This window comes from Siniperca chuatsi, linkage group LG5, assembly GCF_020085105.1.
Source record: "Siniperca chuatsi isolate FFG_IHB_CAS linkage group LG5, ASM2008510v1, whole genome shotgun sequence".
NCBI classification, from domain to species: Eukaryota; Metazoa; Chordata; class Actinopteri; order Centrarchiformes; family Sinipercidae; genus Siniperca; species Siniperca chuatsi.
Genome location: NC_058046.1, coordinates 29,758,459 through 29,785,294, shown reverse-complemented (window position 1 = coordinate 29,785,294; position 26,836 = coordinate 29,758,459). Strand labels below are relative to the sequence as shown.

At 39.9% G+C, this 26,836-nt stretch overlaps 1 protein-coding gene across 3 annotated transcripts; it reads right to left on the bottom strand.

The window, feature by feature from the left end:
• Positions 1 to 204: 204 nt before the first annotated feature.
• On the bottom strand, positions 205 to 26,836 carry hs3st1l2 (heparan sulfate (glucosamine) 3-O-sulfotransferase 1-like 2). Of its 3 annotated transcripts, none has more exons than XM_044195498.1 (4): positions 26,734 to 26,836; positions 26,401 to 26,611; positions 4,555 to 4,946; positions 205 to 1,655 (listed from the first exon to the last, which is right to left on the bottom strand). In XM_044195498.1, the coding sequence occupies exons 3-4, from the start codon at positions 4,810 to 4,812 to the stop codon at positions 990 to 992; spliced, it is 924 nt and encodes a 307-aa protein (XP_044051433.1). In that variant the 5' UTR covers positions 4,813 to 4,946; positions 26,401 to 26,611; positions 26,734 to 26,836; the 3' UTR covers positions 205 to 989. The 3 variants fall into 3 exon arrangements, with proteins under 3 accessions (XP_044051433.1, XP_044051432.1, XP_044051430.1); XM_044195497.1 differs by adding an exon at positions 26,021 to 26,104 and having other exon boundaries at positions 26,401 to 26,780; XM_044195495.1 differs by having other exon boundaries at positions 26,401 to 26,779.

Sequence of the window (26,836 nt, the reverse complement as noted above, 5' to 3'; positions counted from 1 at the left end):
GTGAAGCACTTTGAGTGGTCGGAAGACTATAAGCCTATACGAGTACTGTCCATTTACCAGTGTGGTGGTGAAACTGGAGGTAATTTCTGGACTTCATGAAAAGAGAGAGAGAGGAGCTTTCCGAGAAACCTGTCAGTGATGTTTGATGTTTTTAAACACTTAAACCTTATAGCTGGGTTCAATGCAGTCTGGCACCAGGCAGGAGACTGTAGGACTGAACACATTTATTAGAAGGACGTCTTAAAAAAAAACACAAACTAGCAATAATACTACATTGGCCTTCAAAGTAAAGAGAACCAAACAACAAGTTTTCAATGTGGCTACTTTCAAAAGAGCTTTAAAAAAAAGATATTTTCACTGAACATTAAAATAACAAAGAATGAAGAACAGGACGACTCAACTAAAACATTTTTACTAACACACAAACATGTTACAACTGTTGAGAAAAATTGGTTTCTGTTTGAAATTATCTACATTGAACCTCGATTGACTTTTTATATAATTACAGTTCATAGTGCAGCAATGAATTAATTCAACCATCTTTTCACCACTTGTCTATTTCTACATCACTTCAAAGTCTGCACATGTTCTTTTAACATCCAAAAAATAAGCACTAACGAGCAGTTAGTTGTGTTTTCAGTTTCAAACTTGTGTATGGCACGGTTGTCATAACATCATCAAGTGAGTTTATCCAAGGAGGCACCAGTATGGTCATGGTAAAGGTTTGTGTTGGCCACATGTTCAACACAAGCAGTTTGAATTCTCCACATATCCTCACACACATATGTGCTGCTCTTGTTGGCCACATCTATACCTGAGTAGGTATCAACAACAAGAGATGTTTATGACTTTAACTGAACTTACATCTTTCGCACTCATCTACCTACAAAAACACACAAACAACAGTTTTCTTTCTCCCTCTGTGTCCCTGAATGTGTTAACATTGTTCAGGAGGTGTTTTACCTCCACAGTTGCTATTCATCACTGGATCAGCACCAGGAAAATGACCTCCCCACCATTTCAAAGAACAACTTGTTGGGCTTCCTGAAGTAGCGACAAAGCTTCTTAAAGGCCTGGGTGCCCAGCGGTGCATGCGGCCTGCCTTTAGACTCATCCAGGCACTTGTCATGTCCGGCAGACAGGAGGCAGTAGAAGCCCTTGGTGGTGTTGTAGTAGAAGTTGTTAGGGCTTATCCTGGGTGGCAGGTCCAGAAACCTCTCAGTCTTTCTCAGCTCAGGGAAGGGATCCCGAATTAGTGCGTCGCCGTCCACCACGTGGATTTGCTCCCTGGGGAAGACCTGCAGCCAGCGGGCCAGATGCTGGTGGTACAGGCTCCTCTGCAGCGCCTTGTACCCAGGGTCAATGTGGCCCTTGTGGAGCAGGAGCTCCTCCAGCGGCTGGTAGGGCTTGTGGCGGGTCAGGCGGTTGTGGAGGACCTGAGTGTAATCTGAGACCAGCCTCTCAGCCGGGTCCCGAACGATGAGTAACAGGCGGACGGCAGGGTTCATGTCCCAGACACGTGCAGGAACCTGAGGGGCCGCAAAGTAGCCGGGGGTCTTCTCCACTGTCAGCTGACCAGGGAGGGTGAAGGGCATCTGGGCTCGGTACCAGGCCAGGCCTCGGCGGTAGTGCTCCTCCACGTTGAAGTAGTGCACCTGACAGAGGGACAGATGGTGGTGTAAATGAAGACAAGAAAAGCAGCACATGTCCATAAAATTTCACTTCTTGATGCAGTGTTGTTGTACTGAAAGAATGTGTAGGGATGAGAAATGTATAAAATGACAGTGAGTTCTTTTCATTTTGTCCCCATCTTGTCCAAACCAATCTATTCCTTCGTGCCAGCTTTCCAACTTTGCAGTCCTCACCTCAAACTACCCCTGTTAGGATTTCTCTCTGTGCAGCTTCGTCAGGACAGGCCTGTCATCATTCATAATCACATACCTGTAAGTACATTGCAAACCATATATAGGCTGAGCTTACTTTGTTCTCATTTTATCCACAGTATGCCTCTCTACATTGATAATGAAAATAGGGAAAAGTCTACCTAGAGTGAGACACAAATTCACCTTAACATTTTTATAGGTAAAACTTGATATATAAATTGAAAACAGATTTAGCGATACAGCTTTGAAAACCACTGTCCAAGCTTAATGTATACTATTATAGGCAAACTGCTGTTATTTATACCAGGTAGGAAACAGCAGGGTTCATTGGGGAAATCGCAGGATAACTAGTACATCAGCACCCCTATTAAATACTTCAGTGAAGCAGATTTACCGCTATCGGAACATTACATCAGTTCAATCGCACTTGCATAAGCTAATCAGCTATTTGCGCCCCAGTCATACTGATTGGCTACCAGCTGACTTGTAACATCCAATTACTGGTATATTCATATGGGCGTATGGGTTGGCCTTTATAACCTGACAATTCTTACTATCATGCTCCTGATGCCTTCAAGTCAGCTCCCTCTACCACCCCAACCTTACATGTTGAAACTTGTTGACTTTTCTAAGAACTAATGTTCATGTATGTTTGCAGCTGTCTCTGACTTCTATATAATATGATTTGTGGGTTTAATATGCAGTTTGAATTACTTCTTCAAGAAGAATTCTTGTTGGAAGTCAGATTCTTTGAGCCAAATCTATTGGAAATAAAAGTTCAGTGCCTTGACTTAACTTTCTCTGAATTAAATGTAATGGTTTATGGTATTTGGTAATGTGTGATAATGTCAGTAGTGGAAGAAGTAGTAAAAAGCTTTACTTCCTAATCATAGCAATACCACCTTAGCACAATAGTCACATAGAAGTCCCACATAAAATAAAAGCACACAAGTATCGGAAGAAAAATATATCCAAGTATAACAACTAAAACCACTAATTTTGAAGAATGGTCTCTTTTACACTGTAAATTATTAATCTGGTAACCTTTAAGCAGCATTTTAATATTGTAGATGGTCTGACTTCTTTATATATGGTTGGGAAGTTTAAAATTCAGTAATGCTTTATATTTTATGAGTCGCAAGGTTAATGTAAAATTACAATCTGCAATGTAACTAATAACTACAGCCAACACATACATTTAGTCGAGTAACAAGTTTAGTCGTACTGCAACTAATGATTATTTCCATTATGAATTACTCTTCTGATTTTCCAGATTATTTGATTAATTCCTCTTTCTATAAATTGTCAGAATAGTGAGATATGTCCACTAATAACATTAAAACTTCTTGTATTGTCTTACCAACAGCTCAAATAGTTTACTCTCATATAAGACAAATAAAAGCAGCAAATTCGCCCATTTGAGAAGCTGGAGCTAAAAATGTTAGGCATCTTTGCTTGATTAATGACTGAAATGAGTAAACAATTAGCTAACAATTATTTATTTAGCGACTAATTGATTAATCAACTAATTGTTTGAGCTCTAAAGTTCAGTATTTCTCTGTAAAATCTAATAGAGTAAAGGGCTCCCAAAATGGAAGTTAAGTAAAGTATTAGTACCTTAAAATTGTACTTAAAGGCTTTACTCATGTACTGCAACTTCAAGATTTTGAGCTATAGATGGAGAATTGGCATGTTGTGTGTTTCCCAATAAATCGTAATTTAAAATATGTGATGTTTGGAGCGTTGTAGTTTACAAACAGCCTACATATAAACTGGTTGTAAACATAACTTTTGCAGCTGTGTTACATTTAGATTACAGATTATATATTTAAGTACATTACTTGTATATATGTATGTATATTCTTAGTTTCTTCCCTTCTCTGGATCAGTGAGTCTAATCTGTGTGATAGTCAGTGGTAGAAGAAGTACTGTAAAAATACTCCACTATAAGTAAAAGTCCTGCATTAAAAAGTACAAAAGTATCATCATGTAGTTAAAGTATCAGCAGTAAAAAGTCTCCAGTAAAGTGTCTCCTGTGACTGATAAATTGTCATATGACGTTATTAGATTATTGTATTTTACTATTGTAGCTGGTCAAGTTGGAGCTGGTTGTAACTACATTATATACAGTTTGGCAGTTAAGTCCAGTGGTTCACAACCTAGGGGTCGGGCCCCCTCAAAAGGTTCACAAGATAAATCTGAGGGGTTGTAAGATGATTCATGGGAGAGGAAAGGAGAAAAAAATGAGTTGCGATACACAAATCTGTTTCAATTTTTGGACTTTTCTCTAATGTTTTTTTCTAGCAGCTATTGAAATGAAACCTTGTGAGAAGTTTAGAGAGGAAACATCACTTTGGTGGAACTGCTAATTTTTTTAACAATGTGTTATATTTTATAAATTGATAATTTGTAATTTAAATGTAAAATCTTAATCTGAACAGTGACTTGTAGCTACTACTAATCATAAATGTAATGGGGCAACAAGTACAATATTTCACTCTGAAATGATGTGAAGTAGAAGAATAAAGTATAAACAACAGAAGATGGAAATACTAAAGGAATGTACAATACCTCAAAATTGTACTTAAGTATAGTTCTTGAGTAAATGTACTCAGTTACTTTCCACCACTGGTGATAGTACAATTATTAGGTGACACTGATGGTCTTTTACCTCGGCCTTTGCCACTTCCACATCTGGGTGCAGGTTGAGCATCTCTAGCAGAGCTCTGGTGCCACCTTTCCGCACGCCAATAATAATAGCTCCGGGCAGCCGCTGCTGGGTGGCATTGTAAGAGGAGGAGGAAGAGGATGATGAAGAGGAGGAGGCAGGGGAGCTGGAACCCCCGCTGCGTAATTCCCTTAAGCACACAGACAGCTGAGTCTGCAGCAGCAGAAGCACCAGAAGCGCTAGTAGCACTGTCCACAGCATGGTGCCGCACACACACACACAGAGGTGCAGTGGAGGTTATGTGCACACACTCATGAAGCTCCAGGACTTGTACAGAGTTGTGCTTGTTATCAGTCAGCAGGGGGCCTCAGGAGGGAGCTATTCAATTGGACAACCTATGAGCCAAGAAAGAAAAAATGGTTATTGTCCACTTTTGCTTTCTCACTCTACCACTTTCTTCTTTAATACTGGCCCTGTGGTAAATACAATCTAGAAAAGTGATACATGATGCTGCTGATAAACAATGTCCTCTTTAATGTAAATCAAATGTAACTTAGAATAGACATTGTTAAAATTCAGAGGGATAAAAACCAAGGGCTGAACTGAGATCTTTTTTGACAGTTTTAATCAAGTTTATTGCAACAACAAGTTTATTTTACAACTGTGAAAGAATATCTTATCTTCTGTCTGCAACCACCATCAGTTATTTGTTTATTGTATTGGATCCTCATTACCTTCTGCCATAGCAGTTGCTAATCTTCCTGGGGTCCACACATTAAAAAAATGTCCAATTTAAACATTGACATAGTAACCAAACGTAAGGTCCAAAAGAAACAAATTCAAAAATAGATCAAAAAGAGCAGAAATCAATTACAATTATCAATAAATGGTTCAAATTACCACATATAATATAAACAAAATAAAGGAAAGAGTGTGCCAAACAAGACAACTAATAATTTCAACAATACAGCTACATTTAAGCAATCAAACATCCATCAAATTCATGAAAGCTAAGATGACATAAAATGGAACAACATATATATTCTGTAATGTAATCTGCTTTAAATACATCTGCATTTGTATCTTAAAGTGTAAGCACATTTTTGATTCCCTAATACTGTTTGGTAACTAACCATCCCACAAAAACCCTGTACATACATGTATGTTTTAAGAGGTAAGTCTTTGCTCTAGGAATACTTAATTGTTGTTTATCCACACACCGAGTGGGATATAAAGACATTTGGCCAGATTACTCAAATAGAGATGCCAAAAATTCAGGCATACCTAAAAATATAGCTTTCCACATGAAAACAAGCAGACTGGAATGCAATCTGGCTTCAAGTGAGAGCCATGACAGTCTGCTACGCATATCAATAACACTAGTACAGTATAAACAAAGGATTAGAATAATGATTTGTAGATGACTGACATATATAACAATACAAACTATCTAAAATGCAACTTTAAGTGATCAAATAAAAACAGTAGGTCCAAACTATATTTTACATACACTAGTTATGTGACCACATGACAACGTGGTCATATGCTGAAATTTTCAGGCCAGTGTGCAACATAAATAATGCACTTTTCGGCATTTCTGCAAGTGAAAGTTTCAAATACAGTAACAGATCTACTGAAGATGCACAGATTTGAAACACAGGTGAATCTGTGTGTGTCTTGACCAAATAAAAAAATAGTAAAAATGTGAAATGTTTCCTCTGAGCGGGGGAGGATGCAGTGTCGGCATCACTCAGATTAAAAGAGTGTAGTCACAGAGCGTTTCTTTTCATCTCACAAAGATATAGCAGTCACTCCATGCACGCATGCTTGCTTGACTGTTTCATGATCCCATATGTCTGAGACAGCTTTGTACTCTAATGTGCCATTTTACACAGTCCCTGTCCAAGCAATGGTGGTTTCAGCCCAGTATATAGGGCTGTGATGTGATTATGGCAAGAAGATACTAAAATATTAATCTACATCTAAAGAAAACAGAGAGAAGATGCATTGAAAATTAATGCTGTTACGAGGTTTAGGGTCTCTCCAAGGAGCACTAATACCCCTCTGAGTTCAGCTGAACCATTTTTACAGTATTGAAGACAAGTTGCAGTGAATGCTGAAGGTGTACAAATACTACAATATGGAGCATTCATATCTTATGGAGTTGGGTTTCATTTGTATTTGGTGAGGTTTCCAGTGGTGGAAGAAGTATTCAGATCCTTTACTTTGGTAAAAGTACCAGTAAAACAATGCAAAAATACTAAATTACAAGTAAAAGTCCATCATCAGTAAAATGTACTTAAAGTATCAAAAATAAAAGTACTCCTTCTGCAGTAAAAGTGCCTTTGACTGGCAAATTATTATATATTATATTATAGATTGTGAATACTGATGCATGAATGTGTAAGCAACATTTTACTGTTGTAGCTGCTCGAGGTGGAGCTAGTTTTAACTACTTTATATACAGTTAGCTAGATACACAAATCCATCCATCCATCCATCCATTTTCTACCGCTTGGTCCCGTTAGGGGTCGCGGGTGACTGGAGCCTATCCCAGTGACTTTGGGCCTTAGGCAGGGTACACCCCGGACAGTGGCCAACTCGTCGCAGGGCTAACACAGACACAGACAAGGACAGACAACCATTCACTCTCACATTCATTCAATACGGGCAATTTAGAGTTATCAATTAACCTACACATGCATGTCTTTGGACGGTGGGAGGAAGCCGGAGAACCCGGAGAGAACCCACGGTAACACGGGGAGGACATGCAGACTCCACCCAGAGAGATTGTGTGATGTTGGTCTGGTCCGGGAATCGATCCCACGAACCCACGATCTCCTTATTGGGAGGCAGGAAGATACACAAATCTGTATTTGTATTTTGGACTTTTCTACAATCTTTGCTTTGTTGTGAAATATTAATTTTAATAATTTTACCTTTTTGGGCCTCAAACTGTTATTTTAATGAAACCATGTGAGAAGTTTAGAGAGGTAATGTCTCTTTGATGGAACTGATAACAACTCATAGACATTTGAAACATGACGAGGAGCCACAACTACACACTGTTGTTGTTATATTTCCCTCTGAAATGTGGTGGAGTAGAAGTATAAAAGTATAAAGTAAATAAGGATAAAATAGCATAAAATGGAAATACTGAAGTGCAATTCCCTTAAAATTGAATAAATGTACTTAGTTACTTTACATCATTGAAGGTACCAAAATATTAAGTGTAAGAAAACACAGATTTTCACAGATGCATCAAAAGAATCAACTGATCTTTCATCCAAGAAGTTTTATTTTAAGAAAAACCAAATGTGAGATCAACCACACATGAGACATAAGCCAACAACTACTCTGGGAATGTTTGTGCCACAAAATGTTCACATATATTATATTTATTTCGAGACAGTGAATAGTGAATCTCTCTTCTTGTTAAACAACACATTGCCCTTGAGCGAGTCACATAGACCCCCATGTGCTGAACAGAACAGATCAGCTGCTTAACCACAGTGAAGAGGGTGAGGTTGTTCTTCACAGCTCCTGGGGTGAATGTGACCAAAATGATCTACACAAGCTAGCGATGAAGAGTAGTGACACCTAAAGACATGTACAAATATGTCATAGTGTCATCCACAGTTTAATAGGCTTGACGGGTCAACAGAACATAAAGAGCAACTGCAATGAGGAAAAATATGCCTTCAGTCAGTGCTCAGTTAAAGGAATGGTTCAACATTTTGGGAAGGATGATTAGCTTAGCACAAAGACTGGAAACAGCTAGCCTGGCTCTGTCCAAAGGTAAAAAAAAATCTGCCTCACAGGACCTCTAAAGTTTATTAATTAACATGTTATATCTCGTTTGTTATATTGCAAGTTGTGATTTCATGGGAGGATTATGTGCCGGACTAGTTCTTGGTCAAGCGCAGTGACTTCCAGGAGTCTTGGCATCTCTGTGAGGTTGCCGGGTAACCAGCAGAGGCTCCTGGAAGCTTCATATTGAACGGACAGATATGAGAGTGGTATCAATCTACTCATCTAAAAAGCAAATGAGTGTATTTCCCAAAATGTCAAAGTAATGTCTTTAAGAGCTGCTGAAACTGATCCCATCCAGGAGGACAGAAAGCGTCACCTGTGTGATGTGGATGAGGCTGAGAATGAAATGCATTTAATATTCTACTGTCCATTTTTTCATGATCTTGTAGTTACTATAAGATTTTCCTGCATATGTCCGCCGAACATCCGAGTCTGTTCGACATGACAGATGAATGCAGATTACAGTGTGTTGTTTACATACGGGGCCTTTCGACCGAGCTCAGTTTTCATTAAAGACTTATCATCAACATATGAGAGCATTATATGTTTCATTTTTGTCAGATTTATTATGTTTTGCCACATATGGATACAGTGCCATGTGTTTGCTTGCTTTCTTTTTGTTTTCTCTTGTCTCTGTATGTAGTGGGGGCATTTTGATTGAATGCACTTTGCATTTGCTTTTACTTATTGATTTCCATTTGTCAAAATTACTTTCCTCAACTCTGAGAGGAACAGTTACTGTATGAGCATGCTGTATTCAGCTGAGGGTCTGGAGGTTTTTTCATTTTGACTCATCAAACACACAACTGATATTACAGGTGTGAGTAATGACATTAACAATGGCTACAGTCGTAATGTGATGCAGAGCCATCATTAATGTCATTACTTACAACTGTCAGAAAGGTGTATAGGTGGTGAAACTATAGTAAGAGCTATGGTTTCACATTTTGCTGTGATGTTTGTGAGAGTTGAAATATTTTCTGTTATTAAACTACATTGTAGCTGCACAGAAAGTATTTTATTTTGTCAGCGTTGGGGCTGGTAAATAAGAAAATACACCACCAACATAAAAATGGCCCTTGAATTGCAGCTGTAACTTGCCAACAACAGTGTTTAAACTTTTACTGAGGATTTCTTTTAATTTACACAGTTGTCAGCAAAACACTAAACCCTTCCTCTTGTTCTTTTCCTGTTGTTATTGTTGCTGAAGCCACCCTGATGTGACTGAGTTATTAATTAGTGTAACAATGTTCTGGTTCAGAGGAGGAACCCTGTCTAGCGATGTTCCTGTAGTGGAGCGCTAATTGCGCCTTTAGGGAGCATCGCTGCACCTCCGGCCTTCTGTGCTATCCCCTGGCTTGGTGACATTGTCGTCATTGATGTTGCAACCTTTGCCATCCCTCGCTAACTGTGGATGGGAGTTTCAATGTAAAGCAGTGTGTGGTTTTTGTTTGTTGGTGTAGGTGTTATGGGTGTGGTGACTGTTCACGACAGTGTTGTAGTTAGCAGTGAGGATAAATAGATTATATTATTAAATAGATATAAGACGTACAAAATAATTTGCGCTTCTTCTTTTTTCTTTGTTAAATGTTTTTTTCAAGTAACGGATAAAAAAAGCATAATCAACTCATATTCATAATGAACAGCTTCAGAACAGCTGATGGTAAAAATGTGTGTGTGTGTGTGTGTGTGTGTGTGTGTGTGTGTGTGTGTGTGTGAAATCAGTTACAGTAAGTTAAAGTACATATCCATGGACATTTTCATGACAAGAGCAGTTCCTACGTTTTGTCTGTTTTGAAGGTCACAATATTTTTCAATTTATATAAAATACAATCAAGGCCAGTCTCCAGTATTTTATTATGAAAAAAATTCACCAAATTTCATGGCAATTCAAAATAGTTACCAAAAGCATGACATTTCCATTCGTCAAAAAATGCATGAAAATGTTGTCACACAGTTTGACAAAAAAGTTGAAATTATATAGTCATTTAACTTTTGACAAAGTACGGCTAACAGTCTTTTAAGCCAATGAAATTTGCTTCATCACCACAATGCCGCTCGCCTCACACAGTCATCACTCACTGTGGCAAGGAGCAAGGCTCCAAGTGAAGACCAAAATCACCAGGTAACCCTTGAACCCATCAGTGTGGCAAACCAAATGCAGTGCTCAATTAAAATTCCATAGGCAACTCTGTGGCTCGTTGTCATCATTGAAACTGCTTTTCATAGTTCACTGTTTGGTCTGCCTTGCAGCTGCCGAGCTCAACTGATTATCAGTGGATTTTTTCTTCAGACTAACATTGCTCCGTCTCTCATTCACTTCAATTGAAGCCTCTATGACTGTGTTTCACCTTTATGTTGATAAAAACGTAATCCTGGACGTAATCCAGGCGGCATTATGTTTCTCACAAAAAGTATTACTGCTGCAAATATTTGGGAGTATAAAAAAATCAGAAAACGATATATCGGTCGATAGTAATTTTTTAAAACATAAACAAACAACGGACACTGTTTTCAGAATCAAGACGTTTCGGCTCCCATCCGGAAGTCATTCTCAATTGTGAAAAAATGGGACGGGAACTAGAAATTTAAGCTATTCTGGTTTTCTAGTTCCCGTCCCATTTTTTCACAATTGAGAATGACTTCTTGATTCTGAAAACAGTGTCCCGATGACTACGACTGAAACCCTTTCTACGATAGAACACTCCTGGACGAATGAGGGACTACACCGTCTTATAAACAAACAATCTTGATACGGATCCCTTAGAATTTTTTGTTACATTTTTTATTGTGACCAAGATACATATTGAAAGGGACATTTTCCAGTTTTACAGTTGCTGAACAAACTATGTAAAGGAGACACTGTTTCTCCTCAACCTCAAACCTAGTTTGGCATTTCTGTAATGTAATTTGTCGCTACTTATTGGACAAAACATACACTGATACTGATATATCCACAATAAGCTAATATCGGCCCGTCACACTTTTGACCGTAACAATTCTGACTGTGCGAGAGAGCTGAGCTTTCGTCAGTCGACAACTATATGAATACCATACGAACCCCGCCTCATGTACATGCTGCTGGCAGCGAACAGAGAGAATCATCATTTTGTTAAGTGGCAAACTTTGGGCTGATGCCAATCACAGTGTGGAGTGTGGACAGTTCATGTGTGTATGAGAGCAACTGAGACAAAGAGAGATCTTTTGGGAGGTCTGTGTGTGTGTGTGTGTGTGTGTGTGTATGTGTGCGTACGTGTGTGTGTCTGTGTAGATTTGTGTGTTGCACAGTGAGACACATGTCTTGTGTTAAGTGGTTGCGTGAGTCCCTTGTGACTCCTCTGTAAGATGGAATATTCCCCTGCTGTCAAGTCACTTTGCTTCCACCTCACCTCATGACCTTCTTTTCTCTCCTCCAGCTCCTCCTACCCTCCCTCTCACCTTTCTTTGTCCTCCTCAACCCTCATCTTTGTTCTATGCTTCTTCACCCTGTTCCTGACAGTCCCTGTTTTTTGGGATCTGCTAACAAACCCCGGCACCATGCTAATGGGGATGCCCTACAGCAGCCTCTTAGCTGCTCATAAATAAAACACAAGCGCACCTTTCTGCCCTGAAATATTTTTGTGTCAATGAACTTTTAATCTTGACGAAGTGGAAATGAGACAGGATTGGATTTAGGAATGAGACACAGCTCTCTGTACATGTCAAAAGTGAATTCACTTCCTACATATTTGCTGCAATTGAAACTTTTTCCAGGAGATAAATATTTTTTTCGCTTTCTAAAATATTTGGGTCTTTGATTTAATCTTCTTTTTTTAAACTGCACATGTCTTTAAACTGCACGTCATTAATACTCTAAAATTCCCAGTTTTCACTCAGTACTCTGTTGATATTAGTTTAAAAACCAAGACTATATCCTTATTTTACAATATTTATCCCATTCATTCAATGCTCCTTGAAATAAACATTTTTTATGACAAAACAATTCAATTTGGAAAAAATATGTTTTCTAAAGCAAAAACTTAACATTTCTGTTTTGTTTAACTTTTTTGTCATTGCTGTTATGTGTGTATATTGTTTTCTGTTTGTATTTTCTACGGTTTTATCACTTTGATGGTGTTCTACAAATAATTTGATTGTCTGCACACAGGTTTAAAACTAGCCGTACTTCAGGATTTTAGGACACTTCATGCTTGGCCTTTTTGGTGTGAATTACACAAAATCAAAACAAAATGGCAGACTTCATTAGCACCACTTAATGGCTGGATGGCTCTTTTGATTAGCACCATATGAGCTCTAAGTTAGCCTCTTAGCCCTGCTCAATGAGGCTCACATGAGTCATTGCAAGTCCTTGTCTTTCCCACTCATCGCTCCTTGTGATTCACATTAGCCAGCATGGATAGGGAGAACAAACAACAACAACAATGCCAGGATTGTCAATGATGCGTGAATTCTCCATATTGACAAACACAAGTATCTATCCAGGCTGGAAAAGATAGACATAGAGAGAAAAAAGAAAAGGGGGGGTGGTGGAGTGTAATTATCTGTGAAAGGCAGATGCTGTCATCTGCGTATTGGGAGAGTCTCCGTGTCCTATGAGTTCTGGTGTGTGTGTGTGTGTGTGTGTGTGTGTGTGTGTGTGTGTGTGTGTGTGTGTGTGTTTGTGTGTGTATCTCGTCTCATCTGCATGTGTGCAGAGCCTTTGCCTTTTGTGCGAGCACGCAGCATGCGACTGCCCGTGATCCAGGCCCTTGGAAATATCTTTTTACTAAGCGATGGTATTTGGGGGGCGGGGGAAGGATTATCCTGTAAGAGAGGGTGGCAGGGAGGGAGGAGGTGGGTGGTAGGGAGGCAGGATGGGGCTGAGGTACAGTTGGTGTGTATGTGTGTGTGCTCTGCAGGAGGGTGTGTGTGTAAGGCAGCAAGGAAGATTGTCCCTGGTAGGGGGTGGCATGGTGAAACGCTTTGGATTGCCAAGTCTGTCATATCACCAAGGCTGTGAGAGTCAGATAAAACTCTCTCTGTCCTCCTTCCTTTCTTTCTTCTTCCATTCATTACCCCCTCATGCATCTCTCTTTCACACTCTGGTCTCCTTTCTTTCCTTTATTTGCTGGGTCTCACCTTCATTTCCTCAGCCATTTGTCTTTCTTTACATCCAAACTTCCACCTCAGTCTCACTGTCTCAGTTTTCTGTTTATCTCCATATACCTTATCGTGTCCCGCTCCCGCTTGACCCATGGCGCTTGCTGATTATGGCACACATACATCACAGCCACAGAGATGATTGCCTTTCAGAATAAAAAACTAAATGTAACAAGGTTGGTCCTATTTCCTATGCCATTCCCATTACCCACCTGGAGAGGAGATGGCCAACACTCAGAGGGGGGTCTGTAATCAAAATAGATGATGCCATCTGAGAAAGACGGGAATCGGTCATGCTTCCAGATTGGGCCGACCACGGGCGCTCGTCTTGTGTTCCACAGTTATTGCACAGAAAAGATGGAGGACAATGAATTTGGATGGTGGTTTAAGATGTTTGACGATGTATGAATACAGATACTCAAGAGATTCTCAAGAGAGTCAACTTTTCTCCTTTTCCCATCACAATATCTTACAAAAATCCTTTTAAGCCTGACAAAGCTTCCCATCTGCTGCCAGGTCTTTCAAAGTTCATAGATAAGATGAAAGAAACATGAGATGTGGATGAGAGAGTGAAAACAACTCTTCCAGGCACTTTGTTTATCTGTGAGAGGAGTTCGAGGCACCCTGCACCTGGTTCTGGGCCTGGTGAGAGATATGCTTAGAGAGAGAGAGATGAGAGATTCAGAGTATAGAACAATACAGACAGAGGAGGAAGCAGACAGAGGGAGAACAGAATTGCCCAAATAGGTCCTGACAAGAGTCTCTTCTTCTCTTTTTATCTCTCTCTCAAAAGTTTGTCTGTGCTGCCAATGTACAGGCATTAATGACAATATCATGCACACAAGCAAACTACTTAGTACTAGTATACATGCATACAGAGATATTCTTGAACCAACAAGCCCTCCAAATTAAGCCACAGCGGTTATGATCTGTTATGGTTAAGGTTTGGTTAGGTTTTTGGTTAGGCACAAAAACGACTTGGTTAGGTTCAGGGAAAGATCATGGTTTAAGTTAGAATAAGTACTTAGTTAAGGCTAGGGGACCTTCATTATCATTGTTACAATAATAACTAAGTGGTAAAGGTTACAGAACAACCATGGTCATGGTGAAATTACACCAAAATTGACTGGAGGAAACAGGAAACAAACAGTGGTCTGTGTTATAGTCCAATGTTTTGTTGTCCCAACCAGCTTTCCAAGGTGTAAATGGACGCTAATGTCTCACAAAATATTGAAAAATTTCAAATGGTGGTGAGGTAGTGCCAATGACAGACTGGATAACAAACCAACAATCATCAAATTAATCAATGGCAATTTCTATTTACTGCATGTTTTTTTAAAATTAAATATTCAATCTACAGCTTTCTTCTGAGGCTGCAGTTCAGGTAATCCCAGAACATGGCATAAATCATCTCTTGTCAGTGCAAAGCAGTAACGTGCATTCATTTCTTGTCTATCAGCTGTCAAAATAGTGCACTTGAACATTAGCATTGTAAACTAATTGTTTATCTGGTAAGGAATTAACACACAGAATCTTAGCTTGCAGCCAAGTTTATGTGTAAAGTAGTAGTGATTAGCTTAGTATCAAATTAAAATCAGCACAAAAAATGAACCATGTCATGTCATCATGTCATTTCAATCCCACTTCGATGTAGTGAGTTTACAAACACAATAGCTTCCCACCAGGCACCTCCAACATGGCTGGCAGACAGAAGGGGGGGTCGCCTAGCGCCTGCTGAAAGCCTCTCTTCCATGTAATTTTATCATTTCTTTATTTGTTGGCTTCTATCTATCACTCTCTGTTTGTCTTTCTGTTTTCTCTCTCACTCGCTCTGACCTTTGCTGAGGTCTGTCCATCTTTTACCCATCAGCCCCCCGCTGGTTTTCAAATTAGACTCTTCAGAAAAAAACTCTCTGAGTAGCTCAGCGGCCCACACCCACCACCCTTTCACTCCCTCATCATCTTATTCACTCACACATGCATAACACCCAGATCCTCCCCCCACGCTTAAATCCCTCCCCCCTCCTTGCACTCCTTGCATCTTCAACCGTGCACGCTCCAAGATCTAGGTCATCCGTATCAAACACCAAAATGCGCCTGCTCCTTCTCCTCTCTGGTATGTGTTTAGTGTGTGTATGGAGCACGAATATTGAATGTGTGTGTGTGTGTGTGTGTGTGTGTGTGTGTGTGTGTGTGTGTGTGCAGGAGAAGGAGTGGGTGCTCTACTGTTGTTTTTTATCAGGAAGTGCGCAGGGGGGAGTCTGATTAGGAAATCCAGTTTTATCAAAGGAATCTTTGTGTGTACATGCTTAAAAAAGCAAGCTGTTTCTCTTATAATGTGTATGTATATATGTGTGTGTGGGAGAGAGAGTTGATTTGTGCACCTCTCTTCTAAATTTAGTAGCATTTGCACAACATTTTCAAGAGTTATGGAAGTTCATGTAAAATAGGCCACACATTCTAGAATTTGGCAACTAACAATGTCATATAAAAGATTTAAATTTTTTTTTAGGGTCATAAATACGATGTTTCAGATTTCGTGAGGATTGGATAAAATTTGAAGGATCAGTGGCGAAAAAGTGAAAAAATCCAGGAAAATATTTGCTGCTTCTATGCTTCACATTGTAGGAGTTATAAAGTAGTGGGTTATCTACACACAAAACAAATCATTTATTCCTTGGTCCATGGCCTAACCCTCCACCAAAAGTCACCGAAAGTTGTTAAAGTAGTAGTAGTAGTTTTGAGATATTATGGTAACAAACATAAAGAAAGAAAATGAACAAATACAAAACAGACATACAAGACCAAAAATGTATCTATATGTAATGTGGTGGAGGTACACACATGATCGCCTTCTGATGGTCACACCTTGGTAACACATCCTTTTAATTACTGCAACTTCACAGACCATAGACACCGTGCTTCATTCACACCCCTGTCTCCACCCCGCTGCCAACATCCTTGTTTATACGCTGACACACGCTCTCTCTCACACACACACACACACACACACACACACACACACACACACACTTACAGACATAACATATGTGGGCTCTCTCACAGTGACATTGGCTTGGCCTGACAGTGAGAAGAGACTGACCCGTCAGAGTGGATTTAACCTGTCACTGTCACTGAGTGACGGGACACTCGAGGGTTGCAGGATGGTTTTGTGTGTGTGTGGTATTTGGGGGGGATGAGGGATGGGAGGATTTGGGTGCGTCCCACTTGGCACATTGGCGAGGTCTGCAGCTCCGGGGCAACAGACAGCATTGACTTGTTTTTTTCGGGTGAATTCAGTGTCGTTAGCTGTATGTTTGAGTGTCACGCTTGTGTACATATGAGCGTCTGGAACGAGGGTGAGCTGACAGATGGGGGCAGGCAAGTTGTGTCTGGTCAATATCATCACGGGCCAGCGAGCCCAAATATTATCTGGGTCTTGAACTGTGGTTTTTCTGGGTTACATGCTGTACATGCAGAAGGAAAACAAAACAAAACAGAGAGTATGAGTATCGAGAGAGAGAGAAAAACAGATGGTGTTTATGTAAAAGAGGAGGATTTGAAGGTTGGAGGAAGAAGAGTGGAAAGTGAGCGACAGATGAAGAGAAAGGCATAGAGAGAAAGAAATTATGTTCCAGCATCATCAGGTGTGTTTGAGCTCCTGCTGCCAGCTTACCATGGCAACGATTGTTTAGATCCCCCTCACCTGGGCAGCAGACCCCAGGGATTGAAGATTATTAAAGCCAGGAGGTTGGGATGGATGGAAAAAGAGAGAAAGAGAGTGAGAGAAGCTGCAGAGAGAGAATCAGGGGATGAGGGAGGGTGGTGGTGGATACAGATGATGCCACAGTTGGTGTGGTGTTATGGCCAAACGGCACCCTACGGCGACAGTAATAAACCAAACAGACTGCTGGTGGCTTTTTTGTCCAAAATGGACGATTAGTCTGATTGGTGTCTCAACTGTTCAGTCCCAAAGTCAACACAGACACACACAGAGACAGATACCCTGGCTAGCAGCTATGTTTGGGCTTTTTAAAGCTGCACTAGTCTCTTTTTCTTTTTATGAAAACACACCAGTCTTATTGGTTGAAATCACAAAGTGATTGTATTTCTGATGTGTAATACTGGTTGTTCACAGAAGTTGATGAACTGAAGGCAGGTTTTATCAGGGGAGATTTTGCTTGAATTCAGCAGAAGGAATCCCCATGTGAGACAAATAAAAAAAGTAACATAACATGAATCATCAGAGAAGGCTGGAATTAACCTTTGATTTTGGAGTACGAATACAAATACTGTGTTGAGATGGTCACAAGAAATGTGCAGTTTATTGATAATATGTCAATTAACAATGTAAAAGAGCATCCAATATTGTTGAAATCACAGTGAATTATCACCCTAGTCTACAGCTCTCTTGTGCTTTTTTTTGCCTCTTTTAGCTATTTGTTATGGTATTAAGGAATATTTACTGTATGGTTCTGTCATGATCCTGCTAGTCTCCTCCTTGTTTTCCTGTGTATTCCACCTCCTTGTGTTCCTGTGAGTCCCCTGTTGGGTTTTTCCCTGTTTCTGTTTGTGTGTGTATGTGTGTGTGTGTGTGTGTGTTGTCTGGGCGTGGCACTCCATACCTGATTCCACTGTCAATCACCACCCACCTGACTCTCCCGCGCTACCTGCTGCACACCTGAGGCTCATCCACAATCAAGACTCTGCAGTATATATACCCGGCTCTTGACTCTCATCCTCTCATTGCCTGATTGTCAGTTAACCTGAACTTGTGGCCAGAGACACAATGCTGCGTGAATACTAATGTTGCTGCGCTGTGTCTGCTGGATTTCTAAGTAAATTAATGTTTGCTAATGTATTATTGTAAGTGTATCTGTCAACTAGTTTGATGTCTTTCTGTCCCTTTGTGGTCAAAAATTAATGCTTTTTTTCTGTGTGTAAAATGTTAAAATGCATACATACAGATTGTACAGTGTATTTATATAAATATAGTATGAACAATATACTTGATACTGTAGGACACATAATGCTAACAATGTGTTTTCTTTAATGATTTGATCACATGCTCATTCTCACTTTTTATACTTAGCAGTTTTCTCATTCGTTTCTCTCTCTATAGGTATTATTTCTGCATCTTTATGCTTTGCCCAACAGTTATGTATTTTTCAAATGACATCATTAAAGTGTGTTAAAAGGAAGAATCAAAAAGTTCCCTTATGCTTCTGTGGGTCATTACAACTTTACTTTACAGCTTTTGTGCACAACTGTGTAAAGATGCGCTGTTTGCAGTGTAATTCGCAGGCTGCTTTAGATTCTTTAATTAGGCAGCTTAAAGTGTTGCAAAAAGTGTATCTGCAAGCTGAACAGGAAGCACATAATGGACAGAGTCCTGCAGTGGCAACAAATTAAGCAGAAATTCTATATCACAGGCATAGACGTAGGTGCAAATGCATGCACATGTATTTACACACACAAACAGATTGTAATGTAGCTGGACAAATTACACTCTAATCACTGCATCATTTTCACAGAGCTCCACTGGTGGTGCATCCTTTCTTTCTCGCTCCCTTTCTTTCTCTCTTTGAGCCCAGTATCCCACTGACTCTCCAGACTGGCTCGCTCATCCCCCTCAGCACACATACACACACAAATGACACACCGACTCTCACATAGGCACAAACTCCCCCCGCATACACAGAAACACGTACATGCACTCTGTCGCTCTTTTTCTCGCACTCATGCAAGTACACACCACCATTTTTTTACACACACACACACACACAGCGGAGGACATGAGGTGCCTAGCAGGGGGGCGGTTTTGATTGACCATGCACTTTATGACTCTTAAATGGCTTTATTGCCTTCCTACTTAACACACCACCTCCTTCCTCCCTCTCACACCACCCCACACACACATTGTCACCCAGCTTGCGATTTGAGCTCCCTCCTACTGTCTGTCTGGAATCCATCAAGGTCGCCCCTGCAAATCTAAAGCATTGCTCCTCCCTCTGGAGTCTTTTTGTTTGTCCTCCATGACCTTGCTTTGATACTTTTTTTTTTTTTTTTAATTTTGGGAGTGAGCCAGCATTCGGGTGTAATGCTCCTGTTACTGTACAGAGCAGATCAATATGGGAGATTGGGTTGATTGATTTTTAATTGGCAGGACACCAGGAGGGGGGAGGGCAGTGGAGCTGCAGACTATCAGCAGGATGGGACAAGGGCTTGACAGATGAGTTTGAAGGCTGCTAAATATCATTGTTGTTCAAATTTGACCTCTGTCATGGCCAAAATAGCAAAAAGAGAGAATTTGTGTTTCAATTAAGATTTTTGGCAGTTTAGAAAAGCATCTGAAACATGGAAACGCACCACAAAAATCACCAAAAGTCAGGGAATCAGATTAAAAATGCTGTTTGAATATTAAAATCAAGCATCACATCATAAAATCTGATAAATTAAAACTCTTCTACTGCTGGAACTATGGTCTGGACTACTGTTCTCTACAAAATAACATTTTCCAATATTGTGAGATTTTATAGTACACTATATTCACTCATTCCCTCTTTATTCCACTCAGGTGGAGTGATGATGTTCCTATTCATATTGAGAGAACTTTGGCTCAAGCTCAGCATGTTGACAGAAATCTAATTCTGCTGTTGTGCCCTTGAGCTAGACATGGAAACCCAGCCATCCGCCAGGACAGCTGCTCTGTAGCTGCCCTCTGCCCTCTGTGTGCAGGAGGGCAAGCGAAAGGAAAATTCCCTCCAGGGATCAATGCAGTACCACGAAATTAATAGAGCTGAAATGCATTGTGTAAGCAAACAGTGCAGAGTCCAATTCTAACATTTAACCCTACAATCTGCAATAAACTGTTTTCATTGCAGTTGCTGTGTTTTTCAGCCTTCAGTGTTTGTTTTGGCTTGTTGACACTTTCTCAAGGTGCTAGTTCGGGGGTTAAATGAAATGCTTCATCTAAATTGTCTTTTTGAGAATCGAACACTCAACTGCTGGCTTGAAAGGTGATGAGTGAAAACATTTATCAAAACATCCATAGTATCTTCTTAAACCACTGTTTTCTTCACAACAAATTACTTCTGTTGCGTTTTCCCCAAAACATGGATTTTGATTTTGAGTACTCGACTTGGGATTAGGGTTCAGACAAAATTTAAGATTCTGTCATTCTCACTGGAGTTAAACTGTGAATGAAATCAGTTCGGCTGGGGCTGTCAGGTCCATGCCTGCAGGTCTTGGCCAGAAAACAGGTGAGACCATTATAACACAAATTACAATTTTGTGTGTCTTGCTGGCTCCCTCCATCTGCCTTCCACAGGAGTTCTTGTCACCTCCAGAGCTGCTGAGGTGTGATGGCCTTGACAGTGTGTGTGTGTTTGTTTCCCTGCTAAGCTGGAGTCACTGTAAACCTTCACCCTGACAGAGCGAGCGGCTGCCAGGCTGATGAACTCCTACCCCAAGGTTTTACAAACACAGTTAACACTGACCTCCTGAGTGCATGGCCCCCCTTCAGCTCCAGATCTTTAAACACCACCACATCCTTTAATAAGATTGCCATTAAAGACCTTAAAGGAACATACCGGGAGTTTTTTAAGTTTCAGGCTCATTAACTAAAACTCGTTTCTGACCTATCAGGGAGCCTTTGTTTCAGTTCAGGTGGAAGTACATGTTGCGGTTTGTCAAGCAGGGTAGCAGGGGAAACAAGGGATTGAGACCCAAACGCAGACACTGGCAGAGCAGGTGCAGTTCAATGATTTATAGAATATACAAAGGCAGGGATGCTTGACACCAGGTACAACGACTATCTGACACAGAACAACAGAAGAACACAGACGAAATACACTCAGGTAGGGGAGACAACGAGTCACAGGTAAAACCAATACGGGCAAGTAATCAAAGACAGGAAGCAAAACTACAATACACATGAGGGATAATTCAAAATTAAAGAGGAAACATCGATAGAAAACTGAGGAAAACCAAAACTAAGAGGCAGAGCAGGACATGACAGTACACTATGAAAATCAACTTGAAGATCATTGAAACTTACTTCACATACAAAATAAAGTGATTGCTCCATTGTGGTCCTCCAACATACAACCATAATATAAACATAACACCAGTCAAGACTAAACATACATACAATGGCAGAGTGGCAAAGCCTACATGTTTCAAGCTTTCATCACAATATAAATCAGGCTGCACATTACTGAGAAACCATCTTTTTGAGGCCACATTGAAAATGCATTCTGTTGTGATCAATTTTAGGCTTGAAGGAAGATTATTCAAATAACGCTCAACATTCAGTCGACTTTTATCTTTAATAACACATTCAGTTGTGATATTCACATTGTAAATATGATCATTTTCAGCAGTCGATTTACAAATCTCAGATGTCGCAGTCTCCCTCACAAACACCTAAATGAACCAACAAAGACGCATTTTTAAAATAGTCCCTGTCTTTAAAAGTGTGATATAAACTTGAAAACTGAGAGATATTGTTCACAGTGATAGATTACAGATTTCAAGCAAATTTCAAGTCTCTGCAAGCTGATTGTAATGTAAAACCACACTGTTGTGAATTGAAATCAGTGACTGTAAAAGGTAGAATATCTGTTAACTGAAAAAATAGTAAGCAGTAATGTAGAATATAGATTATTTGCAGTTAATCAACTTAAACATGCAAAACAAATTTGGACATTATACCTATAGAACCTCTATAGCAGCAAAGGTAAGTTATAGTTTAAATATTTCAGAAGTTTAAGTTCAAAAAAGTTTTTATTTGAAAATTAGATCTAAAGGGACCTCATATTAATCTGTCAATAATTTAAAAGTAGGACATCCTCCAATCCGCCTTAAATCACCTTTTACATTGTTAAAAATAAACTCCTGCTGATGATGTATCTGATGTGACTTTCCCTTTCATGCCTGCGGTAATTTCTGTGCGAGTGGATGTCAAATTATATCTCACTTTGGAACAAAACTGTTAAGTAACGGAAGAGGCTGCAATATTCAGCACACCGTGATAAAAAAAGAGGCAATCGTAAAAATGACACTTAAAACTTTTGATTGTCGAAAGTCATCCGAATATGACTCTCTTGTAAGTGCATTGCATTAGTGTGTGTGTCTAAGAGTGTGTATGAGACATTAATGGGTTCATTGGCTGCCCTGTTAGACCTGAGGATTGTTCAGCAGACCGTCTGCTGTCGTCTTTTTATGTCAGCATGTAGGAATTTGCAGGTGTCTCAGAGATATTGTTAGTCATGCACTCAAGCTGTTCACACACACACACACACACACACACACACACACACGGTCATGCTTTCTCACACACAAGGACTTTCTGTGTGTGTAGGTGTGTCTGTGCCCCGGTTCAGTACGCTTCAGAGGACGTATGCACTCTGCTTATAAATAAAGGCCATGCATTATTCAGGGCTGCTCCTCCAGCTAATGCCCCTTAATGTGCCCAAACAGCCATAATGTACTCTACTACCAAGGTGGCAGAACCCCCCACACACACACACACACACACACACACAGACGTCAAACCTCCGCCCCTAGATTTCACACAATGTCTTTGTCAGTGTCGTTCTCAGGCTCTTATCTCCCTCTCAAATCGTCCCATGTTCCCAATTTTCCCCAAAAAATTAATTTGACTTTTGATCCAAATTGCTGTTCCTCTCGCTGTCTCACCATATTTCCATTGAACTTTGCTCGATTTGTCACTAATTCTCCAGCTCCCACTCCTCCCCCATACTTGTCCTCACTTTCTCTTTCTTTGTGTTTTAACAGAAAATATGAGTACAGTTTTGAAAAACCTACTGTTCTTTACCTCTGCATGGCCCCGGGGTGCCAGCTTTCTGCAGAATTAGGATTTTGTCTAAACACGGATTTGTAGCTGTGAAGCGCCGGCAGTGAAGCTTACTAAGTACATAATCTTAATCAGTATTTGGGGAAATTAAATTGATTCCATTCAGAGGTAAACAGGAAACAGTTTGGGGCAAAAAAAAGGCCTGAAAAACCATAAAATTGGTTTAACGTGAAATGTTTATCGCTGCTTCTTTGCTTGTCTGTATTTTATCAACAGTGTTTTATTTTCGAATCACTTTGTAATTGATTCACCTGTTCACCATCTGTGGTTTTAATTGCTTTGGCGGTTTGTGATCCTCTTTTGTTTTGGTCTTTGTGGAGCATTTTAACTCTTCTGAAGTGTAATATAACTCAAATTTACAATTTTAATTTGTTATAAGACATTGTGCATGTATTAGGCATTGTTCTATTTTCTCTCAGGAGACACTTAAAGGGCTGCTTTCTAGAATTTGGTGTCTTTCATTTTAATCATTTGAAACATTCAGAGCAGTAAACAACTGTACTGACCCCTATTTGTTCAAAGTTTATAGCGCTTGTATTGCCACACCTAACAGTGATGTCATATTGCACTATTGTGCACCGCTACATCACTTTTTGGGAAAATGGAAATTTCTATAAGGAAGCAAAGGAGGGATTTTCAGGTTTTGTTTGATGTAAGAGTCTTGGGGCAATGATTTTAAAACCTGTTGTGGAATTCCACCACAAAAAGTTATTTTCCTTTTACCTTGTTTTTGTTTGTACTGCTTTAATGCCTGCAGCTTATCATGTGCAAGTTGCAAGTTAAAGCTGCTCTAATCAGTATTTTTATATTGAAAATGGATTAGATATTAACTATTTGTATGTTGAAGCGGTTGCTTGTAGTGATGAATTATTATAATTATCACCTGACTCTGCAGTTCCCTCTCACTGCTAGCTCTACAGGAGCTGTTAACCCAACTTTATCTCATTGTTTTTAAGGTTTTTGTGTAAATAAGGCCCACAGATTTCACTCTTTTGGTTCACTCTTCACTGCTCTCAAAGCATTGCCTTCCTGCAGCTCCCCTTCTGGCACAAAAGTAATTACATGAACACTGTTGAGGCAGCTGTTTTAGCAAAAATACTCCAAAATACCAAACAGCAGACAAAGTTTTAGCAGCTACATAGCCTACTCCAAATACTTTACCAACCTGTCCAAGGGCAGTAACTTGACATCTGTGCTGTCCTCCTCCTGGCAAAATACTTTACCTACCCATTACCTACCTTATACATACCTTATTAAATAATTCCAACAAATCAATTGACTGCCTGTGAACCAGATGATTTTTATGAGGACGTCATGTATTTCTGTATTACAGTATCATAGATTGAACATTATAAAACAACATTTATTCCCATTCATGAATGGTTCACAGATGATTACTGAGTAACACAGTCATTTAACGTGATGTCTTTGTTTACAAGACTCGCCAGATCTTGGTGTAACATTAACCTCTCACATGACACTGATTGCTCACAGTTTGTTTTGAGACACACACAACACGCCCCCCGCATTCAGCACACAGACCACACAATGACTCCATTCATCCCTTCTCTCTCTCTCTCTCTCTCTCCGCTCACATCAGCTCTTTAAAAACACAGTGAAGGTCAAAAACACAAAACACACCATGTCTGTCCCTTCACAGCCTCTCTGACCTGAATCTTCTCCAATTGTTTGGTCTTTTAACAAACAGATTAAATTCTTCAGATACTACAGAGTAGGTATTGTTTTTCATGGTACAGACTCACTTAACCAATTAGTCATGTGGGAGTGAAATGATAAGTGGTGCTGGCGGGATTTACTGCCTTGTTCTAGCTGTCATGTGTTCACAGTTGGCTAAATGATGCTGTAGACATGTAGATACAATGTTCTGCAGGATTTTGGTTAGCTTAGTATGGCATTATTAGAAGGGAGACATTAAATCAAACACAACAAAACGTCAAGTATAACACAATAAAATCTAAGACTTAGTTCCATTTTGGTCTTTGCAACAAATCCTCCAAATTAAACGACAAAATACGTAGTTTGTCCATGCTCTCTACACAAAACATGGAAGTGTTTTCTGATCAGAGGCTTCTACGGGACGATATCATCTTTCGGTGCCATCCGAAACCGTAACAAATCACTGTTGGAAAAATAAATCTGTTTTATGATGTGAAAAATACTGTGGTTAACGTTTGGTTAGATTTAGGAACAAAAATAACTCGGTTAAGTTAGTGAAACATCCATGGTCCATGGGTTTGCTACCGACGGACAGAGTTTCAATCACTACAACCACTAGAGGGCTTTGTTACTTGAATTTAAAATAATGTTTGGGGGCATTAAACTGAAACAAGTGATGCTGTCATTTTTGTCTTGGGAGGAAAGTTTCGGTTTTGGGTGCACAGAGTAAGAATGCATGAGTCCAGGTGGCTAGGCAACATCAAACTACCAACAAACCAATAAAATAAACAACTAAATTATTATCAATAAAGGCACTTCAAGTCAAACAGCAAAAAAAAAAAAATCGTGAAAATTACAAGATTATATACAAATTATAATAAGCTTTCACTTCCATATAAGCCAAACTTTAACTTTCTTTTCAAAACAATGGTGTTTTTTTAATGCGCAAAAGTAACTTACTGTGATTCCGAAAGTAAAGGAACAAGTGCCCATGTTAGCGTTTCCTTCTGCTTTCACTTCCCTCGTAATTCACTCTGTCACATGCTTGAATACACACACACACACACACACACACACACACACACACACACACACAAAGACATCCTCAACATCATCTACACGGACGAATGAACCTTTACATTTCCCCATACTGAGGGAGGACAGGTGAAACTTCCAGAGTGAGGGTAGATGAGGTGAACTCTGCCCACTGACACTGTACATGTACAGCCATCCTGCACAGCATGAAGTGGGACTTCACACGCTTTCTGACTGATGTACACGTTGCATTATGAAGATGATAAACAGTGAGTGAATGGAAGAGATAAAAAAATAGGTCTTACCTGACTGATGTTTTCCCAAAATTGATCTTTATTTTCTTTTAGAGTCTGTACCAGTCTTCTCTTCTTCTTTTACCTTCTCCTTGCCGGTCTCTCACTCCTCCTTCGTTCCTTCCTCTTGTCAGTTTTGCTTCAGCTCCACGGGCGTCGCAGAGGAGGTGTGTGCAGCGTGTCTGTGAGCGTGTGTGTGGTGTGGCATGCGTGTGTGCGCAAGCTGTTGAGAGAGAGAGAGAGAGAGAGAGAGAGAGAGAGAGAGAGAGAGAGAGAGAGATTCCTTTTTTCCCCTCTTGTCTTTTTATTTCTCTCACATCAGGTCTTTTCTTTTCATCTGATCACCTTGAAGGACTCATGGAGCAAAACATTTCCACTCCTCCTCCTCGTTCTCTGCTCCCATTCGACTCGAGCCGAGCCCCCTGCTTGATCCTCGGTTTTTAACCCT

Coding starts and splice junctions, on each gene's coding strand:
- hs3st1l2 (XM_044195498.1), bottom strand. CDS start 4,812: ATGCTGTGGACAGTGCTACTAGCGCTTCTGGTGCTTCTGCTGCTGCAG. Junction 1,656..4,554: donor TGGAAGTGGCAAAGGCCGAG/GTAAAAGACCAT, acceptor TCCCTCTGTCAG/GTGCACTACTTCAACGTGGA.